The 20403-nt window shown below is 30.1% G+C and overlaps 1 protein-coding gene across 4 annotated transcripts in view; it reads left to right on the top strand.

The window, feature by feature from the left end:
• Nucleotides 1–19145, top strand: part of LOC143237089 (leucine-rich repeat and fibronectin type III domain-containing protein 1-like protein) — a 31455-nt gene extending 12310 nt beyond the window's left edge. Inside the window, exons 1-8 of one of the 4 annotated variants that reach the window (XM_076475950.1) lie at nt 8135–8275; nt 10636–10783; nt 12267–12300; nt 12677–12831; nt 14065–14298; nt 14796–14956; nt 16168–16290; nt 18678–19145. In XM_076475950.1, coding sequence (XP_076332065.1) covers nt 10685–10783; nt 12267–12300; nt 12677–12831; nt 14065–14298; nt 14796–14933 — 660 coding nt within the window. In that variant the 5' untranslated portion in view covers nt 8135–8275; nt 10636–10684 and the 3' untranslated portion in view covers nt 14934–14956; nt 16168–16290; nt 18678–19145. Of the gene's footprint in view, nt 1–8134; nt 8276–10635; nt 10784–12266; nt 12301–12673; nt 12832–14064; nt 14299–14795; nt 14957–16167; nt 16291–18677 lie in introns of those variants that run through there. The other 3 variants (XM_076475949.1, XM_076475948.1, XM_076475951.1) reach the window with 3 other exon arrangements.
• Nucleotides 19146–20403: the final 1258 nt, after the last annotated feature.

The raw sequence follows: 20403 nt of genomic DNA, 5'->3' as shown, positions 1-20403 counted from the left end.
ACTACTAATACAATAAATACTTCATGCAGTACTACTAATACAATAAATACTTTATGCAGTACTACTAATACAATAAATACTTTATGCAGTACTACTAATGTAATAAATACTCCATGCAGTATATACTAATATAATAAATACTTCATGCAGTAGTACTAATGTAATAAATACTCCATGCAGTACTACTAATGTAATAAATACTCCATGCAGTACTACTAATATAATAAATACTCCATGCAGTACTACTAATGTAATAAATACTCCATGCAGTACTACTAATATAATAAATACTCCAGTGCAGCACTACTAATATAATAAATAATCCATGCAGTACTACTAATATAATAAATACTTCATGCAGTACTACTAATGTAATAAATACTCCAGTGCAGCACTACTAATATAATAAATACCCATGCAGTACTACTAATATAATAAATACCCATGCAGTACTACTAATATAATAAATACTCATGCAGTACTACTAATATAATAAATACCCATGCAGTACTACTAATGTAATAAATACTCCATGCAGTACTCACTAATGTAATAAATAACTCCATGCAGTACTACTATTGTAATAAATACCCATGCAGTACTACTAATGTAATAAATAATCCAGTGCAGCACTACTAATAAAATAAATACCCATGCAGTACTACTAATATAATAAATACCCATGCAGTACTACTAATATAATAAATACTTCATGCAGTACTACTAATATAATAATACCCATGCAGTACTAATAATATAATAAATACTCCATGCAGTACTACTAATGTAATAAATACTCCAGTGCAGCACTACTAATATAATAAATACTCCATGCAGTACTACTAATATAATAAATACTTCATGCAGTACTACTAATATAATAAATACCCATGCAGTACTACTAATGTAATAAATACTCATGCAGTACTACTAATGTAATAAATACTCCATGCAGTACTACTAATATAATAAATACTCCATGCAGTACTACTAATGTAATAAATACTCCATGCAGTACTACTAATATAATAAATAATTCATGCAATACTACTAATATAATAAATACTTCATGCAGTACTACTAATGTAATAAATAATCCATGCAGTATATACTAATATAATAAATACTTCATGCAGTACTACTAATGTAATAAATAACCCATGCAGTACTACTAATATAATAAATACCCTCATGCAGTACCACTAATATAATAAATAATCCATGCAGTACCACTAATATAATAAATAATTCATGCAGTAATTACTAATGTAATAAATACTTCATGCAGTACTACTAATGTAATAAAATATCCATGCAGTACCACTAATATAATAAATACCCAGTGCAACACCACTAATATAATAAATACCCATGCAGTACTCACTAATATAATAAATAATCCATGCATTACTACTAATACAATAAATACTTCATGCAGTACTACTAATGTAATAAATACCCATGCAGTATATACTAATATAATAAATACTTCATGCAGTACTCACTAATGTAATAAATAATCTATGCAGTATTACTAATATAATAAATACCCCATGCAGTACCTAGTAATGTAATAAATACCCAAGCAGTACCTACTAATATAATAAATAATTCATGCAGTACTACTAATGTAATAAATACTTCATGCAGTACTACTAATATAATAAATACTTCATGCAGTACTACTAATATAATAAATACTCCATGCAGTACTACTAATGTAATAAATACTTCATGCAGTGCTACTAATATAATAAATACTCATGCAGTATTATTAATATAATAAATAATCCATGCAGTACTACTAATGTAATAAATAATCCATGCAAAAACTACTAATGTAATAAATAACCCATGCAGTACTACTAATATAATAAATAATCCATGCAGTACCACTAATACAATAAACACTTCATGCAGTACTACTAATGTAATAAATAATCCATGCAGTACTACTAATATAATAAATAATTCATGCAGTACTACTAATACAATAAATACTTCATGCAGTACTACTAATACAATAAATACTTTATGCAGTACTACTAATACAATAAATACTTTATGCAGTACTACTAATGTAATAAATACTCCATGCAGTATATACTAATATAATAAATACTTCATGCAGTAGTACTAATGTAATAAATACTCCATGCAGTACTACTAATGTAATAAATACTCCATGCAGTACTACTAATATAATAAATACTCATGCAGTACTACTAATGTAATAAATACCCATGCAGTACTACTAATATAATAAATACTCCAGTGCAGCACTACTAATATAATAAATAATCCATGCAGTACTACTAATATAATAAATACTTCATGCAGTACTACTAATGTAATAAATACTCCAGTGCAGCACTACTAATATAATAAATACTCCATGCAGTACTACTAATATAATAAATACTCCATGCAGTACTACTAATATAATAAATACTTCATGCAGTACTACTAATATAATAAATACTCCATGCAGTACTACTAATGTAATAAATACTTCATGCAGTACTACTAATGTAATAAATACTCCATGCAGTACTACTAATGTAATAAATACTCCATGCAGTACTACTAATGTAATAAATACTCCAGTGCAGCACTACTAATAAAATAAATACTCCATGCAGTACTACTAATATAATAAATACTCCATGCAGTACTACTAATATAATAAATACTTCATGCAGTACTACTAATATAATAAATACTCCATGCAGTACTACTAATATAATAAATACTCCATGCAGTACTACTAATGTAATAAATACTCCAGTGCAGCACTACTAATATAATAAATACTCCATGCAGTACTACTAATATAATAAATACTTCATGCAGTACTACTAATATAATAAATAATCCATGCAGTACTACTAATGTATTAAATACTTCATGCAGTACTACTAATGTGATAAATACTCCATGCAGTACTACTAATATAATAAATACTCCATGCAGTACTACTAATGTAATAAATACTCCATGCAGTACTACTAATATAATAAATAATTCATGCAATACTACTAATATAATAAATACTTCATGCAGTACTACTAATGTAATAAATACTCCATGCAGTATATACTAATATAATAAATACTTCATGCAGTACTACTAATGTAATAAATACTCCATGCAGTACTACTAATATAATAAATGCCTCATGCAGTACTACTAATATAATAAATACTCCATGCAGTACTACTAATATAATAAATAATTCATGCAGTACTACTAATGTAATAAATACTTCATGCAGTACTACTAATGTAATAAATACTCCATGCAGTACTACTAATATAATAAATACTCCAGTGCAACACTACTAATATAATAAATACTCCATGCAGTACTACTAATATAATAAATACTCCATGCATTACTACTAATACAATAAATACTTCATGCAGTACTACTAATGTAATAAATACTCCATGCAGTATATACTAATATAATAAATACTTCATGCAGTACTACTAATGTAATAAATACTCCATGCAGTACTACTAATATAATAAATACCTCATGCAGTACTAGTAATGTAATAAATACTCCAAGCAGTACTACTAATATAATAAATAATTCATGCAGTACTACTAATGTAATAAATAATTCATGCAGTACTACTAATGTAATAAATAATTCATGCAGTACTTCTAATGTAATAAATACTTCATGCAGTACTACTAATGTAATAAATACTTCATGCAGTACTACTAATATAATAAATACTCCATGCAGTACTACTAATGTAATAAATACTCCATGCAGTACTACTAATATAATAAATACTCCATGCAGTACTACTAATATAATAAATACTCCATGCAGTGCTACTAATATAATAAATACTTCATGCAGTACTACTAATATAATAAATACTCCATGCAGTACTACTAATGTAATAAATACTTCATGCAGTGCTACTAATATAATAAATAATTCATGCAGTACTACTAATACAATAAATACTTCATGCAGTACTACTAATGTAATAAATACTTCATGCAGTACTACTAATATAATAAATACTCCATGCATTACTACTAATACAATAAATACTTCATGCAGTACTACTAATGTAATAAATACTCCATGCAGTATATACTAATATAATAAATACTTCATGCAGTACTACTAATGTAATAAATACTCCATGCAGTACTACTAATATAATAAATACCTCATGCAGTACTAGTAATGTAATAAATACTCCAAGCAGTACTACTAATATAATAAATAATTCATGCAGTACTACTAATGTAATAAATAATTCATGCAGTACTACTAATGTAATAAATAATTCATGCAGTACTTCTAATGTAATAAATACTTCATGCAGTACTACTAATGTAATAAATACTCCATGCAGTATATACTAATATAATAAATACTTCATGCAGTACTACTAATGTAATAAATACTCCATGCAGTACTACTAATATAATAAATACCTCATGCAGTACTACTAATATAATAAATACTCCATGCAGTACTACTAATGTAATAAATACTCCATGCAGTACTACTAATATAATAAATAATTCATGCAATACTATTAATGTAATAAATACTTCATGTAGTTCTACTAATATGGTAAAAACTCTAGCGTAGTACTGTTGATATAATAATGCTTTGTGATATTTCTTTGCTTTTGTTTTTACTATAATTTTAATTGATGAACAACAAATGTTTAATTAAGACAAAGACAGACGTTTTATAAAACATCCAATTATTGTTCCGTTCAGAAGATTCACTTAGAACTTGTTCTTCAAGAATGGTTAACAAGTTTTAAAACTTTTCATATACAAGAAGTGACTGAAATAATTTATATGTTAAAATTATTGTTATTATTTAGCACTACCTGTTACAAGATAATATTTAAAAGACAGTGCGGATGTATATCAGAATATTTGAATCACTTGTTAGACAGTAGTTAGCTCGTAGTTTAATTTCAATGTAAAAGGCAAACGGTATCTAACACGTGGACTACACGTCCAGTGCTGTCTATTTATGTGACGTTTTCTGATGCTGATGTTACATGAATAGATATGAATTTGATTAAACCTGGGTTTTCTTCTATCGAACTGAAATTATACCAGCTTTAAAAGGCTAAATAAGTTTCTATAATTTGAATTAGCTTATAGAGAGTTTCATATGTTTTAAAGTATGCTTCTATTATGTAAAGATAACTAACTATGCAGTATGTGCATTAGGTGAAGACTTTTCTTTATAATTTCAATGTGTGTGCCTACTGAGGTCAAATATCACAGACATATAACACTTTATTCGAGTGCTACTGAAGTTTTAGTTGACGATAAAAGCTTCCTTATGAATTGTGTCCACAAATGAAATTAATTTTGTTGTTGATTATTAAATGAAACTTGTAAAACGAAAGTAGTGGTAGGAAATTCTACTGATTGATTTGAAATTAAAATCTCAGATATATCTGACTTTTTCGTTAAATTCATCAAAGCTACCGACATAATTAGGTGGACTGATCCGAAAGATGGAAGTGATGAGCAGGGTTCACCCACATACCCAACGTTTCCAGCTATATAGGAAGTGTTTAGCTATTAATCACTGAACTGTCAAAACGAATTAGCGGATTTCCGTTTCAACACAAGTACACATAGAAGGAGACGCGGAAAGCCTGCATATCTGTAATACGACTGATTCTATACGTGAACAAGTTTTATTGCATACATAGTTCCTTTAATCATGTGTATAAGTTATATGAGTAAAATGTAATTTATTCATGTTAACATTTCATTTGTTTTTCAAACAATTTTTGGTAGTGAAATAAATAGAGTAACGTTATTTATAGACACCAATTGCTTGAACGATTTTGACCTTCGTGACATTTCTGAGTTCTTACACTTAACTTTCCGCCATATATGAACAAGTCCTCAGTATGGAAGTGCATAACGATACTATGGTTTACATTCTAAGACAGTTGTTACATAGTTTCCCACACCTTATTTGTTTTGTGTGGATTTAAATAAAACAATTTCATACAATGGTAGCTGAATAGTTTTAGAATCACTAAATATAAAGTTTACATTAATAATTATTTAAACCATTATCAAATGGTTTGTCTACCTGACTATATTTTCATTTGTATGTTCGCACTTACTATACCAAAAGTTCTCTAGCTTAATCCTATTCTGAAAGGGGTAAGTGCTCTTCAAGTATTAAAATGAGCTTTGAGTTACAAAATGTCATTACCATTGAAGAATGAAATGCATTTTTATATAAGCTGGTATGGCAGGATTCTAGTTATTGGCGCCATTGCAGCAAAATCTTGGGGAGCGTGGCAAAGTTGAACACTAATGTCCACAGAATACATATACATGTTAATGACGTAGCACTATAATAACTACGTAAGAGCCAAAGTGTTATGAGGAGTACCAACAACAACAAAAATATTAAAATTTCGGCTCTGTATACATTTAGTATTTCCGATAAACATACGCCACTAACCAGACGTTTTGCATTTATAAAAACAAAACAAAATAAAAATTAGGTTTGTCTCCCAGTACTCTCAGTTGGTACCACTGATTGTGGTTGCAAACTCATGTGCTGTATTCAAGTACATCGATATCCAACCCACAACTACAAGATTTTGCAAAAATATGGATTGATGATACGTTACGCACGGAATATTTGAAAGGGAAAACAGACAAATGCAAGCAAACAAATAAGACAAGTCTTTATTCATAATAATGGAATGCTTGACTCAAAATTGAATGACTTTACTTTCTCTAATACTTCTCAAAAGTTCGTGTAGCAGGAGAGATTTCCAGGTATCTTTACAAAGGACACTGACAGAAAGATCAATGAAATGTTACACTCTCAATTCAGACAAAAAATTCCTAGATTACCAGCGTCAACGGCTATTTCAAATAAGATACACAAGGTTAAGAACTTTCAACTCATATCAACTTATAGTATTCGTGTTACATCTCGAGAAAAGTTTGTCTCTCTCCAGGAAGTGGAAACAGTTACAATATAAAGCTGACACGAATTTCCTTGAGATATCTACTGTCAAATATAACCTAGACCTAAACAAATAAATGAATACATTTTCACGACCTTTCGAAATCCGATTGATAGGAATGTCATTAATTATGTCCAGAAAAAATACTTTAGTTATTTAAATTGTGACATGTGTCATCACATCTATTTATATATATCCATCTATATGTTGAACAGAGGAAGAGTAGCATCTTGTATCAGTAATTATTTAAGTCTCCAGTAAGTATAAAGTCCTTCTTAAAGTCATTATTTTGGAGAAAAAACGTATATTCGCTTCATGTATTTTTAAAAGTATCCAGTCTCATTGAGTTTACTGGCGAAGATGAAAAGATGAAAGGTCTCAATGGTTTTAACCATTAAAAAAGATTATGATAACATATATACATTAAATTTGACTCTATTGATAAATCAGTACTTCGTGTGAATATTGATTTAAATAGAGTATAAAAAATATAGTTTAGCCTTCCATGTCATTTATCTGTCAGTCATCATTAAAACTGATAGAAAACAAGAAGTCTCATTCATTCATACACAGCAATGCCTAACATGTGCACGCAATATAGTCAAGGTTTTTATTTTATTAGATTTAAAATTGTGTTCGTAAAATGTTCGTGAGATTACATTAAGGCTTTATTTGGATATCTGTCGAAGCACGTGCTTATCACATGGTATAATCCTTGGTTGCACTGAATTCATTATTCAGTTCAAATGATCGAACTTTTAATTAGACTTCCCAGAAGCTTAGCAGTCTTATTTAAAAAGTGAACGCTCAGAGCATGTACTTCTCTGAAAGGAATATGATGCGGCGTTTTGGAATGATCACAGAAAACCTTCTTATGAATCCGAGGCCCTAGTTTGCTATAGAACGATGCAATTATTATTTCACGATTAAAAAAAATATGTAATGAATGGAATACGACCTTCAAGCAGCCGATTGGCCAGTACATTTATTATTCCCTCCCCTTTCTTACGTTGAAATTCCAACTCTGTATGATGTAATAATAAAGAAAAATTTTCCTGCTGGAGTCACCGGCGAGGATGAAGAGGGTTTGCGGATTAGATGAGGAGGTGTAACGTGTTTCAGTCATTATAAACAAAAGTTTATGTTAATGTATGCATTAAATTCGTCTCTACTAAATGAAACAGTATCATGTGAATGCCACTTTATAAAAGTAGACTCATTCATGCACGCGGATCATTAACCGTGGAAATCTAGTACCAAGTAAGTTCTTTCTTCTGGCTCGTAACGTGAGTTCATTTATTTAAAACAAAAATAGTATTTCAGAATCCTATACAATATAATTCCACAAACTGGAAAGTCTTTCGTGTATTTTATTTACTGAACTACTTGTGTGAGTGAATCTTTTTTTATTCATTTAAAAAGTTAAATCAGGAATTCAGATTTTTTATCTAATAAATATTAATTTAATAAACTAAGAATTAGTAATTAAGGCAACTTTATAGAAAGTCTTTTTTTCTGATTATCCCCATCAGTTTAGAGTAGAGCTAGTGTAAAACTAGCTTCAAGAGAAAGTGTTGTCTATTTTTAGAATGTAGATCGGGTTGAGTCGTGTATTCCTAAACTCAAAATTTAAATTTTATATTTCTGTACAATGTAACAAAACAAATTTATATTAGAATATTTATACACTGTTAAGTAGCTGAAATTCATAAATTAAGACCGTTGTATATTAACAGTACATAATACATATTATGTTATTGCTGGCGAAGTTATAGTTCGTTACATAAATGAGGGAATACTGGATGTATTTTCACGGGCAATACTGTACATTAAAGTTGTTATAAATTTATATTTTTAAAAAATTTATGTTGTTGGCTATAAAATATTTTAAGTAAATATTATAGCAACTTATCTACAATGTTTTTGTTTTGTTTTTTCCAATCTGAAATTATGTTGTTTAAAAAACCGAAAAATAAGCAAAAGGGTTTCTTAATCGTATTTTAGAAAAACTTTACTGTAGATAAACTGATTTGTTACGTTTGAAAGCATTAGTTTTAATGTGTAATTTTCATTCCGTTCATATTAATATGTATCAAATTTGATCTTAAGTAAGGTATTAAAAAATATAAACTATTAAAATTCAGAAATGATTATTTATATAATCTTAAAGGTTTATTTCCTAGTTGCAAGTTGCTAGAGTTTCTAGTGAAAATGAGGTTAAAACTTACTATAGTGCTCTTCGTTTTGAACTAGATTTTTTTGTTACAACAGCTAACTGGAATTAGAGTACTTGGTTACTAATTTAGTCAACCTGTGTTTTAGTATCGATAAAAAAACGAAGAAGAAACTTTAAGCACTGGGAACGCTGGTAATGAGTTAAAGAATTAATACCTTTATAGGTAACATTCTAATCACAAGAAATAAGGAACTTAAAATATCTGTTACCAGGCGCATAGCTTGCAACCTATATGTTAAGCTGGCGGGTGAAAGTTTAGTCTCTAAGAGTTTTTTTTCTGTAAGGGTGAATAACATACTTTCATGTAATAGATATTTGATGAAGTGGCCTGTAAGTTAGCTAAACTTGGACAATAAATAAGAATACCACGGACAGCGAGAATTTAACTCTTAATTATGCAGCAACTAATACATCATAAAACAAAAGAGTTTAAGTTTCTTCTTGAAAGTACGTTCGAAAAATGTTTATATAACAAATGTAAGGTTCTAACTGAATTCAACATTTTTAACGTGCTTATTTAGAATTATGTATCAAGACTAACACCAGCTGTTTTCAGTCTTCCCACCCAGTTGGACAGCGGTAAGTCTTCGAATTTACAACGCTTAAATCAAGGGCTTTGGTGCAAGAAAACACACACACTATTTTTCAGTACTTGACATAATGTATTATATTGGGAAACGTTATTGTAGCCATTCACAGAAAAATAACCACTTACCCAGTTAAATAAAACGTTCTCACAAATAAACTGAATGTTCTGCACTTTCTGTAATTAAAATGCCATTAGCATTATACATTAAAGTTTACGTAAGTTTTGTTTATTTGTTTAGAATTAAGCACAAAGCTGCATAATGAGCTATCTGTGCTCCGTCCATCACGGGTATCGAAACACGGTGTTTAGTGATGTGAGTCCACAGACATGCCGCTGTGCCACTGGGTGCTTACTTAAGTCAAATATACCTAAGCTACTTCAACACCTACAGCAAAATTTATTTGTTTTTGTTTTTTGTCGATAGGGACTTTTATGTGAGATCACTGGATTTGTTGAAAGCAACGTTAAATTGATATATTAAAACAAAATTTCTAAGAATGGTGACAAATGATGCATTTATAGGTTATAAGTATTTATGGATTGTTAAACTTATTTTACTCGATCAGATGCTCGTTGTGCTCCACTTAGCACTTAACTAATTTGATGTACTATTACATGAAATATTTGTCGTATGTATTGATAATTCTAGTGATTTATTGACGTATTTTTATAGCAATTCATGTATCTTGCAAATTTTATCTAAACTAACATCAAACACTTGAAAGATAAATATCATGGTTAAATTTTATTGTTGCACACCGTCACTTTGTAGTTAGTTATACTATTCACCACTAGGTGAACAAATTATCTCTGCTCTCCTGTGCACGAGAACAGACTGGCAAGCATGTATCCCATAACCACCCAGATTATAGTTATGTTGTTCGTTGTACATTTTGCTCTGAGCAGACAAGTGGAGTTTAAGAAAGCGGAAAGCGACCCAGGTGTAAGTAACAGTCATCAATTTATTTTTCTTTTTAGATATATTTACTGAACACCATCTTCAATTAAATTTTCTTATTTTATAAACTGATGAAATACATTCTTTTCAAAATTATAACTTTAGTACTTTCTTGACAAATAGAATAATTTTTAGTGTTTTTTATGCTGTTGATTCAATAATTTTTTCATCTGGTTTTCACTTTTTTATATTCGCTTATCTTAGTTATTTTGGCCATATGATGCTGAATATTTGCCCATATTTTTGATGCAAATACAATACATTGGTTATCTGTATTTATACAGCTATAGATATACATACATATCTAGCACATTATATAATAAATGTTTCCGGTATTGTGTGTGAAAATAAGGAAGAAATCAGAATACCTTACATATAACATCACGGCTGAAGTTATAGTATATATATATATATATATCGTTCTAGGAAGACGTTTCCCCAATACTTAAATGAATAAAAAATAAACATTTTATTGGTAGCTTATTTTGATGAAAATTTGTAATTAATTGAAAATCGATAATATCTTTCTAGTCTTGACTTACTAATGTATGTAACACACTGACGAAAAAAAACCACTACAAATGAGGTTAGTTTAACCTTTCAAGAAAATCGACACACTGTATTAAATTACAGATGGTCTAACACTCACTAGTGGTGAGTAACGGAATTCAGTATACTCACTCGGTTAACTTCATCGAATTAACCTAAAAACGAAGGAAGTTGTCAATGTGTGGAGTTTTTGAAACGTTTTTTTTTTCTTTACGGGAAAACTAATCATTTTTTTATACGTGTTCAATTATGCATATTTATAATTAGTTACGCAGACATTAGAGAATGGCTAGTTTATGTAATAATTTCTACGAGGAGAGCTGCTAAAAATTTAAAATATAAATTACAGTTAATAATAAATAGTCTTAATCACGAGCAACAGGCAAACTTCTAGAAGCTTCTACGATCACTCTGTCTAAATGATAATTATTTGTGTTCTTTCATTGTTGTTCACCCTATCTTGTGTTAAATATATGTAAACTGAAAACACCCATGAAATAAAACTTTAGAACATTTAGAAATAACATTGGTAGATCAAACTAACAAATGCAATAGCTTGTTTCGAAAAGTCTAAGATAAGAAAATAATTGTAATTCTTATCTAATCTCCCTATTAAAATTATAAATCAATATTTAGTTAAAGTTTCAGTAACTAAGCATGAAACTGGTCAGTGTTTGTTGGTAAAACTATTTTACATAAATTGATCGTTGTTGGGAATTGTTTGAAGTTTTGGTTGCATTATGATTTTAATGTCATTTTGTAGAATGGAGTATTTTAAAATGTATGTTCATTCACTGAATTACGATTTTAATGTAATATACTAAAGATGTTATACTCTCCTTATGTTAATATACTACTATCGTTTGTTTTTTATCATTTACCTTTGATTTGTTTTATATCTCGTTTTTACTTTTTTCAGTTCACTGCGAAAGAGAGATCGAATTCCAAAGAAGGTAAGAAGAAAAGTAAAAATCTATAATAAAACCACTTTAAATTCCATACAGTAAGCTTAATAAGATAAGATCTATTCTGTTTTTGTCATGTAAAAAAAATCCTATATTTTACATTAAGTGATCGAAATATAAAAGAATTATTATAGAAGAAACTGAGGTTAAATGTAACAATGGTACACTCATAAAGAAACTGAGGTTAAATGTAACAATGGTACACTCATAAAGTAAAGCAAGATCGATTTTCTGACAAATTCATGTCCTCTTTCAGAGGTTTATGGGATTTCTTTATGTAGAAAAAGAACTCTAATAAAACGTTACCTTTTTAAAACTATAATGTAATAATCCGTTTTATTTGCTGTTCTTTTTTTCTCAGTAGGGCATTATGTTCCAAAGCTAGGTGTGAGGTTACAGAAAACCCCAGCAAGTTTTCTATCAGTAGTTCCTTTTGATAGTGTAACTTTAGAATGTGAAGCAGAGGGAAATCCATCACCAACAATTTATTGGCTTAAAAATGGGCGCCGAATTCACCAGGTAGGATTTTGTGTTGAAGTGGCACATGGTTATATATTGGTTCGAAGAAGGACTAAGTGTAATTTAAATGTGGTACAAATATCTTTGATGCAGTATCATGTAGATGCAGTTTTTCTGTGCGTGAGTAACGTCTATACAGAAACTGAAAAATATTTAAAATGCACTTATTGAACAGTTTTGAGATACCATTTGAACCTGGTTAAACAGTTTTCAGATCTCAATAACCCACTTTCCCATAGAAGACCCCGACAAAATTATAATTTATTTGAAAAGAACATAACAATAATATAATTTAAGTGAAACATGCATCTATTAATATAAGGACAATAAATTGCAGATTGAGAGGTTAACAGTTAGTACTATGCTAGTTTATAATTGACTTTAAGGAAACACTCTTAAGATCCATACAAATTCTTAACTGTTGCTCATCGTCTCCTTCCTTAGTCATACTGTTAACAAGACCTCATGGTTTGGGCAGATCAATATGGAAAAATAATTTATTACGATAGCTCGAAATGTTGTAAAACTTGTACGTGTTATTGTAATGAAGGACATAGGCAGAATGTTATAAAGAGGTGATCTGAAGACATTTTCCTTGACGTTCTAATTTCGATAACAATATAATCAATCTGAAGTAGTAGAACTAGCTGATTATGATATCATGACTGAAGAACTACTGAACTAAAGTTTGACAATGGTACTCTTGATATTAAACCGTTTCAGCTCTATTGTTTTTTTATCTAACAACTTATATATAGTACGATATCCTGAAATAAGTAAGGTAATATCAAAAAATAATGGTAATAAATAACCGGCGTTAAAAATAAATTGATAAAAACAATGTGTTTTATTCCTAACCCTAATTTTGATTTGTAGTTTATACAAGTAAAACTGTAAATGATTACAGTTTATTTCCGTAATCTAGTTTACACCATTACAGCTGCTGTTCTCAAAAGTTGGTGATATACATATTGTTTAGCCCAGTATTTTACGCGTAGTACAACCAGTCTGTTAATCCCTGGCGGGTGCGTGAAAGGCATTATTGGTATTAAATATGATAGATATAGTAGAAGTAAGTTGTTATTACATACATTTGCTGTTTGTTTAAACATGATTTCTCAGGGTCATGATTAGAAGCTGCGTGTTAACCCGGTGTATATGTTGTTATTTATATAACTGGTAAGGGTTAAAGTGTGTGTGATCTTCTATTCAGAATGTTTTTTCCTTTTCTAGGGAACATGGGAAGAGTCGGGATTGAGCCAGGAGATCAACATAAATGAGATGGTAACGAGAGGCGTCAGTCGAACACGCTCGCGACTTTACCTTGACTGTGTATCTGCTAAAGACGAAGGGATTTTCTCGTGCATTGCGGAGAATCCGTATCAACGGGTCAGTGGAAAAACTAATCTGAAGCTTTCAGAAGAAAGAGAAACTCGGAACGCCATCTGTGTAGCAAAAAATCATTTGGTAAGTTCTTCTTATGTAAAAATACAGGCAGTTTCTTTCTTGCTTCGTGTTGACATACAACAAAGCCAACAACACTTATATAAGATAAAATTTAATCAGATGTTCAAAGGTCATTAACCTTTTATACATGTTTTCTTAAAAATTAACTAAGCGGGTAAAATAGTTGGGTTTTAACTTGTTTCATAATGTAATGCGTTCTGAGACCTCATGAATTTTGTCCAATGTTCTAATTTATTTCATTTTATAGTACTCCTCTCGGGAAATTTCTGTAATTGGCTGTTTATTGTTAAGAAACAAATGTATATAGTATTAAAATATTAAAAAGGTTTTGTTATACTGTATAACTGTAATATCATGTCCACACTTTTTACTTCGTAAGACAAATAAGGGGTTTCTATATAATCTGTATTAGTATGCGTCTTTCTTAAATAAACACATTCAATATGGGAATGGGGATATCTGAAAATTAAAATTATAAAAATATTGTTTTATATTAGGTACTCCGGCGAGAATACACATGTGGACTCGGACAAGAATTGAAACCCAGGGTAATGACATCCAGTTGTTTTGCCGCGCCTCAGGAAACCCTCAACCCAAAATCAACTGGATACGGGGAGACGATGAGAACAAGATAATCAAAAACAGCGAAAAATACAAAGTAAAACAACTAAAAAGTTTAATATGTTTAGATTTAGAGTAACTGTGATATTTCATGTCAAATTACTTTTTTAGGTGGAGGGATACAATATTATTATGTGACACGTTCAAACAATCTAAGCGTGTTTTTAACAACTCTTGTTCTGGACGTAAAATATATATTACTTTGTAAGCTTCACGCAGTTCAAGATTAGTCTGGATTTAGTGAATAGAGAAGCTACGGCTTTAAATTCTTTAAAATATTGTTTCAGTTTTAAATTAAAGAGACTCGTGTAACAGAACGGCTATTTTAAAAGCAGAAAAGTGTATTTCTGTAGTTGGTAGTCTCATAAACGAAATTCCTGAACTTATACATTTCATTATTTCCTTTAATCGCTTATCTGTTTACTATTTCTGAGTTCTGAATGCAACACTTTTAAAATCATAGAAAAATGAAAATGAAATTATTTGTTTATAAGCTCAGTAAATTAGACAAGATTTTTTCAAATTAGAAAAATAGAAAAGACAATGTAAAATTAGATACGTATATATATCTATATATAAACCTTCGTTGATTTCTTCCTGAAGCAATTTATAATTTATTTCATTCTGTTTGAAGACTGTTTTAGAAAATGACTGTACTAGTTTTAATTTGCTGTATAAAAATTATACCTTCAACAATATTTAACAAAACTGGAAATGTTAAAATCGTGTACTTAAAATATCGATTAGGAAGTAAGCTAAAGTAGTTGGCAAAGAAATCAAAATTCAGTTCACAGAGATAGAAACCTTGTGTACAGCTACTTATTCTGGACTTTTGTTTACTAGAAAACTTTACATCTTCTGTACAGATCACTTGTGACTTAGTGTAATTAATGTAAAAATGTAATTTAGTATTAGCAATAATGATTAATTCTTTCGAAGAAAAAGACTCAAGAAATTGATTATGCTGTTATTGAATTGAATAACTGTACAATAACTTCGCAACAGTCTCTCAGTTCCACTTTAAAGTATACATGAAGTAGATTCTGTCAACACGAAAATACATCAAATATAGCTTGTTGTTGTTAAAGAAATAAATATGATATTCGAGACAAGTAATTATCTTCTATGATTCAAAGTATCTGCTAAAAAACATCATTAAAATTTTGTTCAACTTAGCGAAATGTAAGAGCATATCTTAGTGAAAAAGAGTTGCAAAAGTACAAGTTTAATTTTAACTCTTGGTTTTAGATTTTAGAAAACGGCGATTTGGTAATTCGAAATCTCTCTTGGGGAGATCTCGGTGGTTACACATGTGTGGCCAAAAATGTCAACGGAGCAGCCAAAACTTTCACCTTCGTCTATCCAGCCATGGTAAGTAGAGAGTGCATTATCATGTGAAATATTTAACATTTTTTTTCTTATTAAATTATTTGTATCTTATGTTTGAAACATGCAATTATATTTCATAACTGTCTTCATCACCCTGGCCCCGGCACGGACAGGTGGTTAAGGCGCTCAACTCGTAATCTGTGGGTCGCGGGTTCGAATCATCGTCACACCAAACATGCTCGCAATTTCAGCCATGGGAGAGTTATAATGTGACGGTCAATCTCACTATTCGTTGGTAAAAGACTAGATCAAGAGTTGGCGGTGGGTGGTGATGACTAGTTGCCTTCCCCCTAGTCTTACATTGGTAAATTAGGGACGGCTAGCACAGATAGCCCATGTAGCTTCGCAAGAAATGCAAAAACAAACAAACAAAACAAATCATCAACCAGTTGGACGAACGGGTCCAAGTGGTTGGCGTTTTTGTTTAAGGATCTGTGGATTCATCCTTCGCATCCTGTTACAGACAATACATACAAAGGTATCACCTATTCAGTTTTTTAACAGCATATGTGAACTATGCTTTCAGTTCAAATTTAGAAACAAGTATAACAAATAAACCTTCAATATTATTGGGAAAGCATTCGAAAACAAACAAACAATAGCCACTCTTTAACCTTTAAACTGAAGTTGATAATATACGATTATATTATGTTGCAAAATATAATATATTTTAAAATAAGTCATTTATTTATAAATGGGCTTAACATTTTGAATTGCTCACCGAAAATAATTCGCGAAGTTTTGCGCATGGGATGGTAGGCAATTTTACATAAGCCGCAAACGAAGGGTTAAAAATACATGTGGTATTCAGGCACACTAACATCCGGCAGGTAAGTTTAAAAGTTTTCTAAAAGCGCAGATTCCGAAAATGTTACGCAGAGAACAAGTCGAATATATAAGCAAAGGAAATACAAATACTGCTCAAATTCAGACAAAATGTGAAATTTGTGTTGTACCAGAATCCAATTCTTTCAAACAAAATTTAAAGGGGAGAAAGCCCCAACTCATGTCACTTTTTACAAAAATCTGCCTTACCGTGATGGGGTTGCCCCTTCCCAATTGTGGCAGTTCAGAAAAAAGTGGATCAAAGTGATATGAGTTTCTAGCTGTTGGTATGAAAAGTATTAGTTCATGTATGGAAACTTTAGAAATTCATTAAGCAGTAATTTTATACTACATGCATAATACCTGCAGAAAAACTGAGAAACATTTATTTGAATAGGTATGAGTAGAAACATGCTTTAAACTAGTTAAGGAATGGTGAAATTTATAACTATTTCAGTTATTACACGCGCATCTTTATAAACGCATTATTTATAAAATTATGCTTCAAACATAGACTCTATAAAATTTTGCAAATTTAACCACAAACTTTATCGATAATATATCGATAACTATGATCCATGGAATATACATTTGAAAGCTTTCTAGTTTTTGATTGAATGAACCTAATTATATTTGACAAAAAATTATTTTGTATAATGAGTATGAACCCTTGGTACTGATAGAGTTTTAAATCTGTGGGCAGGTGCACTTGTAGTAGATTATGTTCCATTCCTCAATCAGTGCAATGTTATGATTTCTTATTCGTGAGGAGGTAAAGACGCTGAGATACACAAAGTCCGAGGAAGCGTTAGATGAATTAAACGAGACTTAAATTAAAACTTCTTGCTGTACAGTTCATAAACTCTACTATTTCTTTTTGAAATTTGAAAGTTGTATTTCTCAATCCGACATTATGATACAAGCTATTATTTGGTATGAGGCCCAAGACTAGTCAGACTGCACTTTGGGAAAGGTTCCACGTTAGCAGTAAATATTCCCCTCAGAGCAACAATAAGATCTGTATGTGCGTGATTTTACTAATATCTTCCATGTCATAACTGAATCCCCGTTGAAAAATTCACATTTAGCAACGGTACTTCAAACATATCGTTCATTTAAGACATTTTGGACTCAAGCCTCACTCCTTTAAACAAAGCGTAAGTTATAAATGTGCTCATGAGATGCTGAAAAATTACGGCTATTAAAACTTTTCCACAGACAAGAAAAAAGTGGGTGAGGAGTTAAGATTGCTTCGAAATAAATCAGTTTCGTTGTTTTTAAGTACGCTACCTGTACGATTGAATAACTAACATTACAACAGTATTTATAAAAGTTTATAAGTATTTTTACACATTAAAGTTCCATTTGTATTATTATTTTAAATTAAAACCATGGCAGTTGAAACTCAGGTTCCATTCTTGAGAATAACTTATCTCATGGTTTTCTCTGTTGTCTTAGTAATATCGTATACAGTATTTTAAACAATTATAAAAATATCATATTTAAGTTTTGTTCAAGTTTTCCACCGTTTTACTTTCTTACAGCCTGAAGAGAAGTAAGTTATCCTGGTAAAGAAAATTCCACAGAAGAAACGCCCAATTTTCGTAGATCGACAGCAACGCCTTTCGAATTTTTTGAAAATAAGCTCCACAAATGGGGAAAGAATACTTCAAAAGTTTTAGAAACTGACTTAGGATTAATATTGAAATATCTCTTTAAATTTTTTGCCGTTTATTGTCTTCTGACCTGTTGCTTTTTATATTTTTTTACAGCTTCGAAACTATAAAGGGTTGTTCACAATTGTATATTTGTGTCATATTTATTTTATTATCATCGTTATGTTAATGTAACTTTAATTTTGGACACGGGCCTTATTTGTGTAGTTATTAACTTATTTATTTCACACATTATTGCTAAAGAATTATGAATCAAATTTTATTTAAAGCACTGTAGCTGCGTGACGTTGACGTCATAACAAAGACCATACAATAAATCGGTATTATTCTGTTACTGAGTATAATTGCTTCTGTCTTTTTCTAAAACAATTTTTTTTCTTAAATATTTTTGTCACAAGATAAATCACTACAGTTTGTTGTATTTAAATATTAAATGTATATATATATTTTTTTATTTTCCGTCACATCTTCTCCTGTTTTTTTTTTCTATCTCTTTTTCACTCCGGCACTTTTCATTCTCGTTTTGATTTTCGAACATTTATAATATTAATATGTAAGTCTTTATTACAATTTTAATTTTTTATTACGCTGAAATGAAAAAAAGTAGTAGAAAGTAAGAGAATAGAAACAAACTAAGAGTATTAGAAAATGCCGTAAATATAAAGTTTAGCCAGGGATACGTGGAACAGTATTCTAAATGTTTAACGTTTAGTTTACAGATGTAAATAGTAGAACTTCTTTGTAGGAAAGAAGGCTGTAATATACAATATAAAATCTTGGCATTTTGGGTATATTACTTCACATTAATTAGAAATATAAACTACAATTAATTATCTGTTCACACTTCTGCTTCTTTCTTTCCTTTTTCTTACGTTTCAAGTACTAAAGAAGGGTGTAGCGTAGAGCCTAAAACGTCATCCAACAATAAAAAGTAAATACGAGACATTAACAAAAACACTCGAGCTTACAGAATATAATCACACTTACGTAGGTACCACTGTAAGTTTTCAGCATAAGAAAAGGAATACATGAACGAATAGATCATATCACATATTGTACACAGTTGTAACTCTGTTCTAAATTAACATTATATACCATAAGTTTATGATGCAGAAGAAAACACTTTGGTTTACGTCATGGGAAAGTCTTGCACAAATGAGTGTTTCCGGACGACAAATGTATTTAGTGATTACTTTGAATCAGCTACTGAACTATTTACACAAATTTAATTTTTTAGTAGGAACCCAACTAATATAAAACTTGATTACCTATCACTGTAATAATGATATTTTCTTTGATAATCAGAATTCATAACCTCTATCACAAGATATATTCTTCTCGCCACGACATTACTTTTAGTAACTTGCACTGTTGGAACAATGCAAAATGACTCAAGTATCTGATTTCATATTTCAGTGTTTCTATTTTAAAAATAAACGTGGTGGTTGTCCTGTACAAAAAAATTTTCAATGGCCTTTTCATGGAATTATTAGAAAGGGTAGAATCCTGGTAAATGTGGACATTGTATGACATCTTTTGCATGTTAAGTATTTCTAGTTGTTTTTTCTCTCAACCAGTCACCCGAAGGTAGGAA

Source organism: Tachypleus tridentatus, chromosome 13 (assembly GCF_004210375.1).
Source record: "Tachypleus tridentatus isolate NWPU-2018 chromosome 13, ASM421037v1, whole genome shotgun sequence".
Taxonomy (NCBI): domain Eukaryota; kingdom Metazoa; phylum Arthropoda; class Merostomata; order Xiphosura; family Limulidae; genus Tachypleus; species Tachypleus tridentatus.
Note: the sequence above shows the minus strand (reverse complement) of the source record. Positions and strands in the feature narration are given on the sequence as shown.